Source organism: Priapulus caudatus, unplaced genomic scaffold (genome assembly GCF_000485595.1).
Source record: "Priapulus caudatus unplaced genomic scaffold, Priapulus_caudatus-5.0.1 Scaffold183, whole genome shotgun sequence".
NCBI classification, from domain to species: Eukaryota; Metazoa; Priapulida; class Priapulimorpha; order Priapulimorphida; family Priapulidae; genus Priapulus; species Priapulus caudatus.
This window is the reverse complement of record NW_014577244.1, coordinates 121586-135916: the sequence shown is the minus strand read 5'-3', so window position 1 is coordinate 135916 and position 14331 is coordinate 121586. Positions and strand designations below refer to the sequence as shown.

General features: G+C 43.5%; 2 protein-coding genes across 2 annotated transcripts in view; one reads left to right on the top strand and one right to left on the bottom strand.

Moving 5' to 3' along the window:
• LOC106806855 overlaps nt 1–6166 on the top strand; it is a 9331-nt gene extending 3165 nt beyond the window's left edge. Inside the window, exons 6-13 of the mRNA XM_014808989.1 lie at nt 742–1170; nt 1589–1709; nt 2314–2386; nt 2487–2594; nt 3179–3407; nt 3519–3614; nt 4139–4273; nt 4560–6166. Coding sequence (XP_014664475.1) covers nt 742–1170; nt 1589–1709; nt 2314–2386; nt 2487–2594; nt 3179–3407; nt 3519–3614; nt 4139–4273; nt 4560–5509 — 2141 coding nt within the window. The 3' untranslated portion in view covers nt 5510–6166. The remainder of the gene's footprint in view (nt 1–741; nt 1171–1588; nt 1710–2313; nt 2387–2486; nt 2595–3178; nt 3408–3518; nt 3615–4138; nt 4274–4559) is intronic.
• Nucleotides 6167–6275: 109 nt separating this feature from the next.
• The window catches only part of LOC106806869 (cell division cycle-associated protein 3-like), a gene marked incomplete at its 5' end in the record, with an annotated part of 29601 nt that continues 21545 nt past the window's right edge, over nt 6276–14331 (bottom strand). The window contains 4 exon segments of the mRNA XM_014809006.1: nt 6276–8831; nt 9090–9167; nt 11029–11128; nt 11826–11999. Of these exon segments, the coding sequence (XP_014664492.1) occupies nt 8614–8831; nt 9090–9167; nt 11029–11128; nt 11826–11999 (570 nt within the window).

The following is a 14331-nucleotide window of genomic DNA, read 5'->3' as shown; positions in this document are numbered from 1 at the left end:
GACACAACGAACCAAGAGAGAGAGGGCAGAGAGTTGGAAAGAGAGAGAGAGAAGTTTGGAAAGGAGAGAGAGACGAGACGAGAGAGATGAGAGAGAAGAGTGTTGGAAAGAGAGAGAGAGAGAGAGAGATTTGGAAAGAGGAGAGAGAGAGGTGAGAGAGAGAGAGAAGAGAGATGAGAGAGAAGAGGAGAGAGAGAGAAAAGAGAGAGAGATTGTTGATGAGAGAGGGGGATGGATGGACGGGAGGGAGGGGAGGGCAGGGGACGGGAGGGGAAGGGAGGGAGGAGGAGGGAGCGGAGGGAGGAGAGAGGAGAGAGGGAGAAGGCATGAGAGAGAGAGCGAGGAGAGAGAGAGAGAGGAGAGAGAGAGAGAGAGAGCGAGAGAGCGAGGGAGAGAGACGAGGAGAGAGAGAGAGAGAGAGAGAGAGAGAGAGGAGAAGAGAGAGAGAGGGAGAGAGAGAAGGAGAGCGAGAGAGCAGAGAGAGAGAGAAGAGAGCAGAGAGAGAGTCAGGAGGAACGAGAGGATGAGAGAGAGAGCAGAGAGAGAGAGATGAGAGAGAGAGAGAGAGAGAGAGAGAGAGAGGAGCACGAGACGAGATGAAGAGAGTAGATGAGAGAGAGAGAGAGAGAGAGAGAGAGAGAGAGAGAGAGGGAGGCCATGCAGCACCTAAACAGTATAACTCATCTATTAGGAATACCAGATGAGTGTTTAATAAGTAAATAGCGTTCCTATAATTTTTAGTCGACGAAAGTCCCAGAAAAGTGGCTGGTAACAGGAACGAACCTGTCAAGAAGAATGTTGTTAAAAAGAAACTGATCAAATCTCTGGAGAAAACTACGGCTGCAGCGAAGAGCAAAAGTGCTATAAAGGAAAAGGGAAATCTATTGCCGACGTCAAAAAAACTGCATAAAACGGTCGAAAGAGCAGAGAAATCGCTAGAGCGTGGATCTACGGGGAGGACGGCTAATTCTGCTAAAGGACACCACCGTAAACCGACTGAGAAACGCAAGTGCAAGATAAATAGAAGACGGCAGTTTCTCGACAGACAGATGGTCAAACAGGGCACATGGGTTCAGTGTGATAACAGAGCTTGCCACAAGTGGAGATACTTGGAGGGTGTATGTGATCCATCAACACTACCTGCCAAATGGAACTGCACTCTAAGCAATGGTATTTTCAAATACAAGCGCCTGCTAGTTTTCTTATATTGTGGGGATTGCCAGCAATAGCACTGAATCTGTTAATAATATGCACACGATTGTGCACTGTTGCAACTGTACGTCATATTATAGGGTGTTATAAGGTTATAGTGTCAGATATTATTAATATAAGATGGTCTTATAGCATTTCCCTCTGGGTCTGAATCGTCATAAAATTCACTAGAAATTCTCAATGTTACCCAGTGTCTACTATTTATAAATACACAGACACATGTATAGAAAGGGGGTAGGGGTGGGGTGGAGGGAGAGGGCAAACGAGAAAAACAGAACGAGAGAGGAGGAATGGGAGGGAGAGGAAGAGGGAGGGAGGGAGAGAAAGAGATGCGGTGGCTTCATTATACATAACTGTGATGTACTTGCTTTTACAGACACACGATATAATGATTGTGATAAGCCAGAACAAGCGCATGAAAAAGATGAAGAGAAGTACTTTCATACAAAATTCGTAGAGGGATCACTCGTGTGGGCCAAACTTGATGGCTACCCATGGTAGGTGCTCAACTAGTAGCCGTTATTTAACTATCTTAGCCTAAAGCTGTGGACACACTACGCGATTATTTATGCGGTCGAGCCGGGCGGCCGAGTCGAGCGACTCTGTGGACACACTACGCGACTAAGCCAGGCGACTCTGTGGATGATGTGACAACTAATTGTGATTTGATTGGCTGATGAATTGTACAATCGGCCGACTCAATCGCAGACCCGGGCACACTGGGCGATTGTAGCCGCGCGACTCAAATAATTATCAAACATGTTTGATTCGGGCGACTCAGCCGGCTGGCTTGAGAATCGACCGCGACTGCGACACTGGAAACACTACGCGATTTTTCATGCGATCGAGCCGGCCGGCTTTATAAAGAGGATTTATAAAATATGAATGGAACATGATTGCACGTAATTTTATGCAAATGCCTGCGTGTACAAAAATTGATGGAAATTTAATCGCCTTCATATAGCTATGAATTCACGTGTTTGTCTTTTTTCGTTTTTTTCACATAGTGAAAAGTTTTTGGAACTATCTTTAATTATGATGTTAACCCATGTGATGATAGCAGTTTATGATCCATAAGTGGTTTTTTATCTTATTTTGTAGGTGGCCAGCAATGGTCGAAGAGGATCCAGATAATGATACCTACTTTTGGATGGATTATCCCTCATTAAAGCCGGTATATTACACATACTCTTCATGTTGAATATAACACAGAGTTGTGAATTATAATATTTTAAGCATTGGTAATTTCTTTTTGTAATGTGTTTGTTTTGCAGACCTGGTACCACGTCGTGTTCTTAGATGAGAAGATATCAAGGTCATGGGTGACGGCAGTTCATGTGAGGCACTTTACCGGTGCGGAAAATGCTTGGGATTTTGGATCTGTAAGCAATATCGTAATTTTGGGCTCATTGCTACAGTAGCACGTTCTGAAAAGCTTATTTTTTATGTTATCGGTAATTATGCTTTCTACCCTCAAGGGTATAAATAAATTGACTGAGATCACATTACTTAATCAATACCAGCATTTAACAATATTTACAAAGTCTATATACCATTAAACACCTACTAATACCATTAATGTGACATACGTCAGATTAAAAGTATTATACTACATAATTTAGTCATACCTATCAGACAGTTTTGCTATCTCGTCATTATCGTATTTTATAATCGCTAAAACATAAAATACTTAAATAAATTATTTATCACTTTGCTCGACATTACATATTTCTCATGTGTGTGAATTGATACATTTCTCTCAACAAGGTAACACACTACGTATTAGATTCCTTCTGGTGGCAATATACAGTGAAACTACCTCTATATATAGAACGGGCATTTGTCTGTGAAGGACACTTGGCATTTCCCTCCAGTGACCTTCATATGCAGGTTTGTATACAAGTATGAAGTGGTTGTCGTATATCTGATGGTAAGTCGATGGTGATGCCAGCGTACTCCTCCGCAGACAAAGATGCGAGGCAGGGAATACCGACCTCAGATACACGCCGCTAAGCTGAACGCAATCAGCGCGCTTCGTCTGCCCTCGCTCACGGACAGGATCGAGGAGTTTGGCCTTGCCGGCAGATACGAGGGACACTGGCGGTGGCCCTCCGACACGGAGGAGGACAGTTGCTGCGAGGAGGGGGAGGAGGAGCAGAGTCCCTCTCGCAACGAGCCGCCGCTGCAGCTTCACGGTATTGATCCGATATTCCGACAAGAACTTAAAACAGGAGTTTGCAAACCATTGTCGTATACGCAAACACGTCTGTGCGACTCTATTGACTACGTATGTCTCGAATTTGCAGGTCGGCAATCGCACGGTTCCTGTTCCTCAGGTGTAGAAAAGAAGAGGAAGAAGCCAACGTCCAACAAGCACAGAGAGAAGCCGAAAAGGACCGAAAGTAAATGATCAGTGATCAGCTTACATTACTCTTATACATTAACAGCATACAACATGCACCCCCTGCCTCACCAATTGCTTACATGACATTATGAGTTGATAATACCAAGAGCAGATTAATTGTTATTACCCACATCTAATGACATATAGAGTTTCTAGCTAGGCATCCTGGATTAGCTGTAACTTTACTGATGCAATCCATGTCTGCGGAAGTCATAAAATTCTCTATGTCTAACCTTGCTGCTATCTATTGGTAAAGTAAATTATTAGTAAGCCATGTTTGCCCTGATATGTTAACAGTGTACGATAATCAACCCCCTAATTACCTACACGACATATTAGGTTACTATAGCTAGCCATAGAATATTGGTTGCTATCGTACAGGTAGTCTCTGTGTGAGGTAAACCGCTTTCATAGCGACTTCTAACTTTTGGTAACATCTCATGGTGGGAAGTTCATTTTATTTAATTACGATCAGATGACATCCGATGACGTTACTCCCATTTCTAACCTCGCTCTTACCAGTCAACGCGTTCGACTGCTCTGATGACGAAATGAGTCAGCTGCTGGACAATGCCGAAGAGATCCTTAGGAATGTAGAAGACGTGCTCGATTCCATGGCCGAGATGTCAGAGAACTCCGAAGCCAGCGCAGATGAGAGTAAGCCGATTTCTCTCATCGATTTCACCTGTCGTGTGTATCCGATTAGCATTTCGAAAACAGATGCCTGGGTCAGCACTACAGGGTGTCGTTTTACAGGGTTAGCTGCTTGGACCCCGGCTAAAAATATGTTAAAAATGTATTTGTATGATTAGTCTTAAAAATTCAGCCAATTTCATTAGGCTCGATTAGTAGGTATTTAGGTTGATGGCATGTAAACTCAATTGCGAAGAAGTGCAATTCCAACGGTGCTGATTAAATTATTGCCTTTTATGAATTTTAATAGGCGATTACTGTTCGGAGTGGGACCATCCCTTGAAAAAACAGAAGAAATCTCATAAAGAAGATACAGCCTCGGGCAACGATGACCGTACAGACAATCGCAATGCTAAAAGGAAAGGAAATCCTGTCAAGGATGATTCAGAGAAAGGAAAAGCTAGAAAAGAGAAGAAAAATCAAAACGATACAGACAAAGAGCAAAAAGCTGTCAATAAAAAGGTAAAGAGATCAAAAGAAAGGAAGTCAGACAAGAAAGGAGAAACAGACAAAGAAGAAGATAACATCACAACAGGTCAGAAAAAGCAAAGCAAAAATGCAGCAAAGCAAGTTAAAAAATCAAAGAAGGCTCCCTCAAAAGATAACGCCACAGAAACAAACGCTAAAACAGCCAACCCAATTCAGCCTTCCTTTGGAAAAACCAAGCAAAAGTTCAACGTAAAGAAAACGATCTCTAATCCGATCTGTCAATCACCGGAACCAGCAAACACTGACACAACCAGCAAAACCCCCGACACTTCACCACATCCCATCGAAAAGCCAACTAACGAACAGGAGGGCAAGCTACTGCAAGAAAAGTCTGCCTCCAGCCCGCCACGAAAGGTGAAAGGGTTTAAACCACCGACGCAGAGCAACGTCACAAAACCCTTCAAGCCTGTCCACACAAAGAACGCTTCGCTGCCCTCCTCGCTCTCTCTCGACAGCGACATCTTTACGCAGGAGATGCCATCTCAGACAGTAGAAGGTGCACCGTCACAGGCAGCAAAGGAGATGCCATCGCAGGCAGCAAAGGAGGTTGCAAACGCGAGAGTCGAAGATGGTGGTGCATCAGACATGGAACTAGAGTTGGACATAACAGGAGAGAAGGTGGCTTCAAGAGGATTTGCTGACCTGCCCAGACCTCAAGTCACGGCTACCGGAGACGGCAACGAATCTGATCCATTTGACATGGAAGAGTGAGGGCGCCACATGATGCTACGAGATAGGCACTGACGTCGGTTAGTTCGCTTTCGATCGTTTTGAAGTAAACAGTATCGAAAATGTCAGTATTATCAGAAATTCAGTGTTTAACCCATTTAGTAATTAAAGTATTTTTGTAATTCAGCATTTTTTACAGTTAAATTTGCCGATTTCAGATAAGAAATATTCTCAGGTTAATTCATGTTGTTGGAATAAGTTTGTTACACAATATTGGGTAAAATGTGAGCTTAGTGTTGTATATTCAATTGCATTGTTTTTTTTATAATGAATTTTTGTGTGCTAACAGGAACAATGTATTGCAATCAAGGCAGCCTTCCATTATCCATTAACATTATGTCGCATGTTAACCATATAATATTATATCAGATTATATTTCCACAAATTTATATGTTTCTAACTCCCCTTTAAATTCCAGATAATATTTCCATTAAATTTCTTCCTCCTGCAGCGTATGCAAGGATCAACATATTAGAGTGATATCCCACTTTGCACCCGAGTGGTTATTTTTTGTAGTGTGAACTTTTTTGTAGTGTGTAATAAACATTTTGTTGTAAACCAGGAAAACTTTGCTTGGTATTAGAAAGTCAGCAGCATATTTAACCTCTGCTATTCTAATTCTACGCCCATTACAACTACTACCCAGAGAAAAAAACATGAAAGGTCTTCATTACACAGCTTCGGTCAAGCCTAATGTATACAGAATAAGAAGCAGGAATTAATTAACAACACTAATCTCAGCGACACATTAATTGTTCCAAACTGTATATTTTACTTCGCGACAACATCATATGTCATTGCTGTATACAAAATACATTACGCTAATAGCTATATATACAGTTCAGTGTTAGCTGGCAAAATGCTTATCTGCCAATCCTGTACCACTAAACAAAAATCGATCCACCGGTTCAGGAATACATCTGCAGAAAAACAACATCTACACAAGGCATTATTACTGTTGTATGCATACGTAACGTCTCAAAACGACTGAATTAACCATAGCAATGTCAGTATCATACTATTATTCCATCCATCAGAATGCAAATCAAAGAAATATATGCAAACAGTACAGAGCCCATTTCATAAAAAAATCACCACAGTCGTCATAAATCGGTAATCACCAATGTATATGACCACCCAAAATGAAAATGTTCAAGGTACGTGTTAAGTACCCTGCCACATCTTGAATATCTTTTTATTATTCAAGATGTTTTCATATATAATATATACCACGTCAACTATAAAGTACTATTCTAGACCTTAAGATGGTACAACGTAATATTTGAGGAATAAAACGTTCCTGCAGATCCTGACCATGCGCCAAATATTACCACAAAGTTTTATTTACAATTATTCTGACGTTTATTACTCAAACAATGATTATTATACCTGAGCATTCCGTCACCTGCATCAGGCATCACTTCCTTTGTGACATTAGCCATCATATTATTCTACGCGCAACTTACAATAGACACTTCACGCGCCCACGTCCGCTGGGCGTTTACGTGTGGTCACGTTATTATATCGGTAGAAATATTTCCCACCACGTGAGAAATGAAATCTAACCTTCGATGTTTACGCGAATAATATTGCAGCAGCTTTATGATCTTGCATGTGGTAATAAAATCGGCATCATATGAAGCCTAAGGTGTCTCTACAAATTGCACATATGGACATAACTATTCTAAAACGTGATTATGTTAGAGTAACTGCATTGTTTTGAACGGAATAAAAATGCACGCAACAAGATTCAATTTCGGAATATGACCCTTGAATGCTTGCCCTTAAAGGTAAGAAATATAGTGGCACCAGGTTGGGTGATATGCTCTTCTGACCTATAGCAAAGAGGTAGCAACGGATTCGAATTGTTTTCCAATCTACCATTCATCAAAAACCAAATTCTCACTCAAAAAATGAAGTACTGTTTAACTGTTTAGTGCTGAAACCTATTGTTTAACTGTTTACGGGTGCACACGTAGTAATATGGAAGTATGATTAAAACGTTATCTCACATGTCAAGAGATGTATAAGATTGTACAAGATTGTATAATGAGGTTTTCTCATTTTCTAATCCAGCACAATTACTTTTTCATAACCATTATATCAAAAAAGACCCGAATATGTTTGCTAACAACATCAAACCTAGGAATGCAATCTTTTGTGCACCGTAACGGAGGTCTGCGCATCTTATTAACAAATGCCACATACGTATAGCGACCTCGACGTGCATATTATACAACTTACGACAAAACCCACCACCAACAGATATGCGAGAAAGATAATAAAAATGGACACACAAACCAGCATATTTTCGTACCAATTATGAGATAAACAGATGATTCTTGCATTCAAATCAGGTTGGCACTTAGCTGTCACAGCACAACAAAGTTACGAAACACCGCAGCCCAACCATCATCCCTCACTGTGGCCACAGCAACTGTCAGCCTCACTAATCAGTTGGCAGTTGCTGCATTAGCTCAATAAGTCGGCAAAGAGACTACGGCTATTGATTTTCCGCACGCATCTGATCAATATTGCCTTGCACTTCGTTCTATCCACGCATCCCGGAAATAAGTGAAAGTCGCCGATACAAATTTCCCATTATTAGTGCAGTTACGGGAGCGGCAGATATCTTCAAACAATCAAGGCGCATGCCTCACATTGCAGCTTACAGGGTAATCAACATCTGGAATGTTTTCTAAGACCATTCGTTGATACAGGCCAACTAACGCAGTGACAGCATCTCCAATCTATAACGCACTCTCTATGGAATGCTGCAAGCGTACGTACAATTAAATCATGGAAATCCACAATATAAAACCTCGGCATTTACATCAATTATTTGTGGAGCCTGAAAGACATTACGTGATCTACTCCATACAGCTCGCACCTTACTCTGCTGCGCTACCTTCACTTGACCTTCCCATCATGCGTCCCTGGCATCTTCCCTGCTTCCAATCCCCCCAACTATAATAGTCCCCATGAGCAAATCCCAGTAAACACTAACCTCGAACGCGCAGCTGACCGCGAGTAGCTATGGTGGCGACACGTGTTGCTACGACGATGGCATCTTTTCAGCCGCGCATTCACGATTGCGTCAGGTTCTCCTTGTCCTCGGCAGCGCCCTCTAGGTCACTGTTGAGTCGCTCGCTTTGGCGACGCTGCAGCAGGTACTTTGGGGTGTCAGCAGCACGGGCGGCAGCCATCTTTCCCCCGGCGTTCTTCTCGAATAGCTTTTTCGGCTGCAGCTGCTTCATGCCGACCGATTCGTCTGGCAGTAAGCTCGTCGTCTCGCCGTCTGCTACTAGAGAGAGAGAGAGGAAAGCCTGCTAGCGCATGTTGTTTTTTATGGCACTTAGCGTGGCGTTCAATGTCCACAAGGGAAGCTGCAATGCATCACGGATGAAAGCTTTGGCAAAACGCGATGCACGCTGAAACTTTACCATGCATTTATTTACGTTGATCGTCGACTCTGCTGAGATACCACTCATGAAAATTGTGAATGCATAGTGTTTCGTTTTACATATATTATACCGGCGGTTGCAAATGCGTCGTTACGTACCAAGGTCGCCACTAGAAATGTCGGAACTTTCGGACAGTTTATGATATGCTGGTGTCTTTTCCCCTCTCGCTAGTGCTTCTGAAATTACAATGACATCATAATTAACATGATTTACAACATTTAACTAGAAAGGGCAGTTGTCGCCAACTACATGTATCCCCCGTGTTCTCCCCAAGATGTGTAAGTATACGAAGTTTGGTCGCGCTAGGTCAATTAGGGGCTGAGTTATAGAGCAAAAGGGAAATATGATGAAGGTCAAGGTCAAGGTCAATGTCAAATAAAGGTTGCAGTGACCTGGTTTCGGTACGCGACACAGATTCTCCCCAAGATGTGTAAGTATACCAAGTTTGGTAGCGCTAGGTCAATTAGGGGCTGAGTTATAGAGCGGAAGGGAAATATGATCAAGGTCAAGGTCAAATAAAAGCCGCAGTGACCTGGTTTTGGTACGCGACACAGATTCTCCCCAAGATGTGTAAGTATACCAAGTTTGGTAGCGCTAGGTCAATTAGGGGCCAAGTTATAGAGTGGAAGGGAAATATGATCAAGGTCAAGGTAAAGGTCAAATAAAGGTCGTAGTGACCTGGTTTTGCGTACGCAACACACCTTCCTCCCCCAAGATGGGTAAGTATTACCAAGTGGTAACGTTTGCGCTAGCTCAATTAGCGGGCCAAGTTATAAAGTGGAAGGCGAAATTATGATCAATCGTCAAGCGTCAACGTCAAATAAAAGTCTAGTGACCTAGGTTTTGGTTAGCACTAGTCAATTATGGCCTCAGTTTACGAGAGCGGAAGGAAATAATGATCAAGGTCAAGCGTAAAGTTCAAATAAAGGCTGCAGTGACCTAGGCGTTTTCGTACGCTGTCTCACTTCTCCCCAAGATGGTAAGTATTACCAAGTTGTACGCAGTAGTCAATTAGGGGCCCGATTAGAGCATGAAGCGAAATATGATCAGTCAAATAAAGGGCGGCGGGTCGCAGTGACCTGGTTAGGTACCGCTCCCACCTTCTCCCCAAGAATGGTAGAGTATACAGTTTTAGCGCTAGGCATTAGGGCGAGTAGAGAGCAGAGGGAAATATGATTAATAGTCAAGGTAAAGCGTCAAATAAAGTCGCAGTGACCTGTTTAGTACTCTTGGCCTCACCTTCTCGAAAGAATGTGAACAAAAAATGTATACCAAGTGCGTAGCGACTACCCGTCAATTAGGGGGCCAAGTTAGCAGAGCGGAAGGCAAATATGATCAAGCGTCAAATAAAGGTCGCATGACCTGGTTTTGTACGCTGCTCACCTTCTCCCAAATGTGTAAGTATACCAATTGGGTAGCTAGGCAAATTAAGGACGCCAAGTTAGAGAGCGGAAGGGAAATATGATCAAGGTCAAGGTAATGGTCAAATAAAGGTCGCAGTGACCTGGTTTTGGTACGCTGCTCACCTTCTCCCCAAGATGTGTAAGTATACCAAGTTTGGTAGCGCTAGGTCAATTAGAGGTCGAGTTATAGAGCGAAAGGGAAATTGTCTGCGGCGGCGGCGGCGGCTGGGGAGACATGAAACCATAGTATCCCCGCCGACTTCGTCGCGGGGGATACAATAATTCACAGTATTTAATACAACAATAATACAACAATATTTATAAACATCAAACCTTATTAATTTAATGTTACGAGACCCTCAACTATCATGCAGCACCCGCATTCATCCCTAAAATGTGACGCCAGTTTGTTGATGCCCACTGTCTCTTCATTCAGAGATGCTTTCATCCTTTTGATGAAACTTTCCAGCATTTTAAAGCACGTTTGCTATGTACAACAATGGTATAAAGATGTTGCATTGCAAAATCACGCACTTCCCATTCGCTGTGTCTCCACAGATCTGTGCCTGTGGTGAAAGTGCAACAAGCAGGAACAATCACAGAAGAGCTTGTTACATGCGCTACCACTCCTTACCTGCCTGGCTATCGGCGGCAAGCTCGCTCGTGAAGACGGGCGTTCGAGCGATGTCACCCGTGGGAGATCGCGGGTCGTCTAGATCGACGGATACGTGGTCCTGCAACAACGAAATGAAATGCCACATCAATTGAAGCTGGGAGAAGAAACCCATTGCGTGGAGAAAAACTTTTGCAGAAAAATCTATTGCACTGATAAAACCATTACGTGGAGAAGTTTTCGCTGAGAAAACTAGTGCACTGATAAAATCATTACACATAGAAAAATTGCACTGATAAAAGTATCATACAGAAAACTATTGAACAAAGAATAATTCGGAGAGAGAAAACTATTTTGTGATAATTCGCGGACTTCAAACCAGGCTATGACAATTCACAACAATTGAACTAATTTCAATATCCGGTTTATTTTCACATTACTGGGAATTATTGGAGGAGAACAATATTAATCAATACGTGACTCCATAGCACTAAAATCCAAAAATGGCTATTAAGTTTTCTCACAGGAAAAACATGCTAAAAATCTTTGTTCACTGACAAACTAAGCTATACTTTATAATTTATATACTTCGATAACATCAAGAAAAATGTCAAACTCCCATGACATCTCATTCATTTAAAACAAATGTTCTCAACAATGTCTGCAGCTGTCACTGAAAGTTGACGTAAAAAATTAATTAAATTTCCCGAGTGACAAACCATTAATTTTATTTGAAAATGTCTGGGGGATAGCATATGTAGGAAAATTTGGAGAACCAAACCTCCGACACTAAAACTGGTGACTGGCGCAGCCCTCACCTCCTGTATCGGCGTCCTTGCTATTGTCTTGGTAGGCGAACGTGGGTCGCTCGCTGGCTCGGTGGCAGGGTCGCGCGGGGCACAGTGTACAGGCGTGGTCGTGCCGATATGCAGATGTTTGGGTCTGTGTCTCACTCCCGGCTGGTTCCTGTGGATATCAGGCGTCTCTGCGACCTGCCAACGAATCATGCGATGAGACACCTCCTCAATGAATAGTCTCAACTGTCAACAATCGACAGACCCAAAACTGAAACGCACTGTGGCCCTCAGCCCATATACATCATCACACATCATATAAACACATCCTATAGTCTAACCTTAGCCCTAACAGCGTAACTCTAATTTTAACCCTAAGATTAACCCTATAATTAATCTTATAGGATTAATGTTAGGATTAAGATTAGTTCTTGGGTTGTAACTCTAACACTGACCCTAACTCGACTCTCAACCCTAACCTTAACATTAACACTAACCCTACCCTCCTAACCCTACCCCCTACCCAAATTAAATCCAACTCTAATCCTTAAACCAATCCTTATACTTAAATCTAACTCTAACCTTAACACCAACCTAACGGTCCTAACCCCTATCCTAACTTAAGTTCAACCCCAACCCTAACTTAATCCTAACTCCACAATGTATGAACGGGGTCCTAAAATAGGGTAAAAGCACATACTGCTTATGAAAACCGGACGTATAATATAAGCTAGTACCAGCAAACTTGGATGGAATACGCGAGCGAACATTTCCATCCAATTACACGTGCGTCGAAGCAGGATGGATCGACCGCGTCCCTTCATACCGGATAAACAGACACTGTACAGAGTGCGTACGAGCGTACACACAACGTCATGCGCGTTAAGTAGACAGTGATCGCGTCACAGGCAGGAATTTCAGCCCCCGCACAGTGACGTAAAGACGCGGAGGAGGCAATCTGTTCGGTGTATGTGAAGCTGCGTTTCCGCTCATGCGTGAGTATGCTGCATGAAGAGTCATGCTCGAAATTGTCATTTAACATTTAGTTGTTTCGCCCAGTGCCACGTACGTGCCACTTAGGTTTCACTTCCACACTAACACACTGGTGCTACACACACTTATTACCACTGATTAACAATGTGAGCTGTTGCTCGTGTTGCTAACAACACAAGGAGTAGTTGATGCGTTTCAAAACAGGGATCAGGGTTCAAATATCTAACAACCGGGGGAAACAGTTTCATTAACAATAGCGGGTAGGGTGGGGGGGGGTAATTTAGCGGGAGGAGAATCATGAGAGCTCGTTTGTCTAACAACACGGGTTCTCATCCCTAACAGTGCGCAGCTATTTACACACGCTCGCACGCATAAATGCTCACACGCGCGCCACGCACGCACGCACGCACGCACGCACGCATTCGTTCTCACGAAACACCTGTTATTACGATATCATACCTGCGCGCACGAACCCACGCGGGTGTGATTTGCATTCATGAAACGCTTCGCTAACACTGTTTGGAAATGTGCACGCTATCAAGAGCTAATAATACCTAGGTATTATTAAGGCTAATAGGTAAATAGGTAAAAGGCTAATAGGGTATTATTAGGCTAATACCTAGGTATTATTAGCTCTTGACGCTATACATTATTATTAGCTCTTGAACATAGTTAGTGTTCACGCCCAGACACGCGCCTAACATAGTTAGCAGCCAGCCAATGAGATTTGTAGCTCAAATGTGCATATTACTTGATATTACGCTCCTACAGCAGCTGTATAGACAGAGTGACAGACGATAAGCGAGCTCAGACTTGCGTTTACACGTATTTGCGTATTTCACGTATGCACGCACGCTCGTGCAGATGCGAGCACACTCACGTACGCACGTAGGCATGCACCCACGCAAACGCCCATCCCACGCACGGCAGGGTTGATTGCATTCTTGCGGCAATCCTTGGAGTTGCACTTTACAAACGTATAGTAACAGCAGTAGCAGTAGCAGTAGCAGTAGCAGCAGCAGCAGCAGCAGTAGTAGTAGTAGCAGTAGCAGTAACAGCAGTAGCAGTAGCAGTAGCAGCAGTAGTAGCAGCAGCAGTAGCAGCAGCAGCAGCAGCAGCAGCAGTAGTAGTAGTAGCAGCAGCAGCAGCAGCAGCAGCAGCAGCAGCAGCAGTAGCAGCAGCAGCCGTAACAGCAGCCGTAACAGCAGTAGTAGCAGCAGCAGTAGCAGCAGCAGCAGCAGTAGTAGTAGCAGCAGCAGCAGCAGCAGCAGCAGCAGCAGCAGTAGCAGCAGCAGCCGTAACAGCAGCAGTAGCAGCAGCAGTAGTAGCAGCAGCAGCAGCAGCAGCAGTAGTAGTAGTAGCAGCAGCAGCAGCAGCAGCAGCAGCAGCAGCAGTAGCAGCAGCAGAAGCAGCAGTAGCAGTAGCAGCAGCAGTAGTAGCAGCAGCAGCAGCAGCAGCAGCAGCAGTAGTAGTAGTAGCAGCAGCAGCAGCAGCAGCAGCAGCAGCAGCAGCAGCAGCAGCAGTAGCAGCAGCAGCA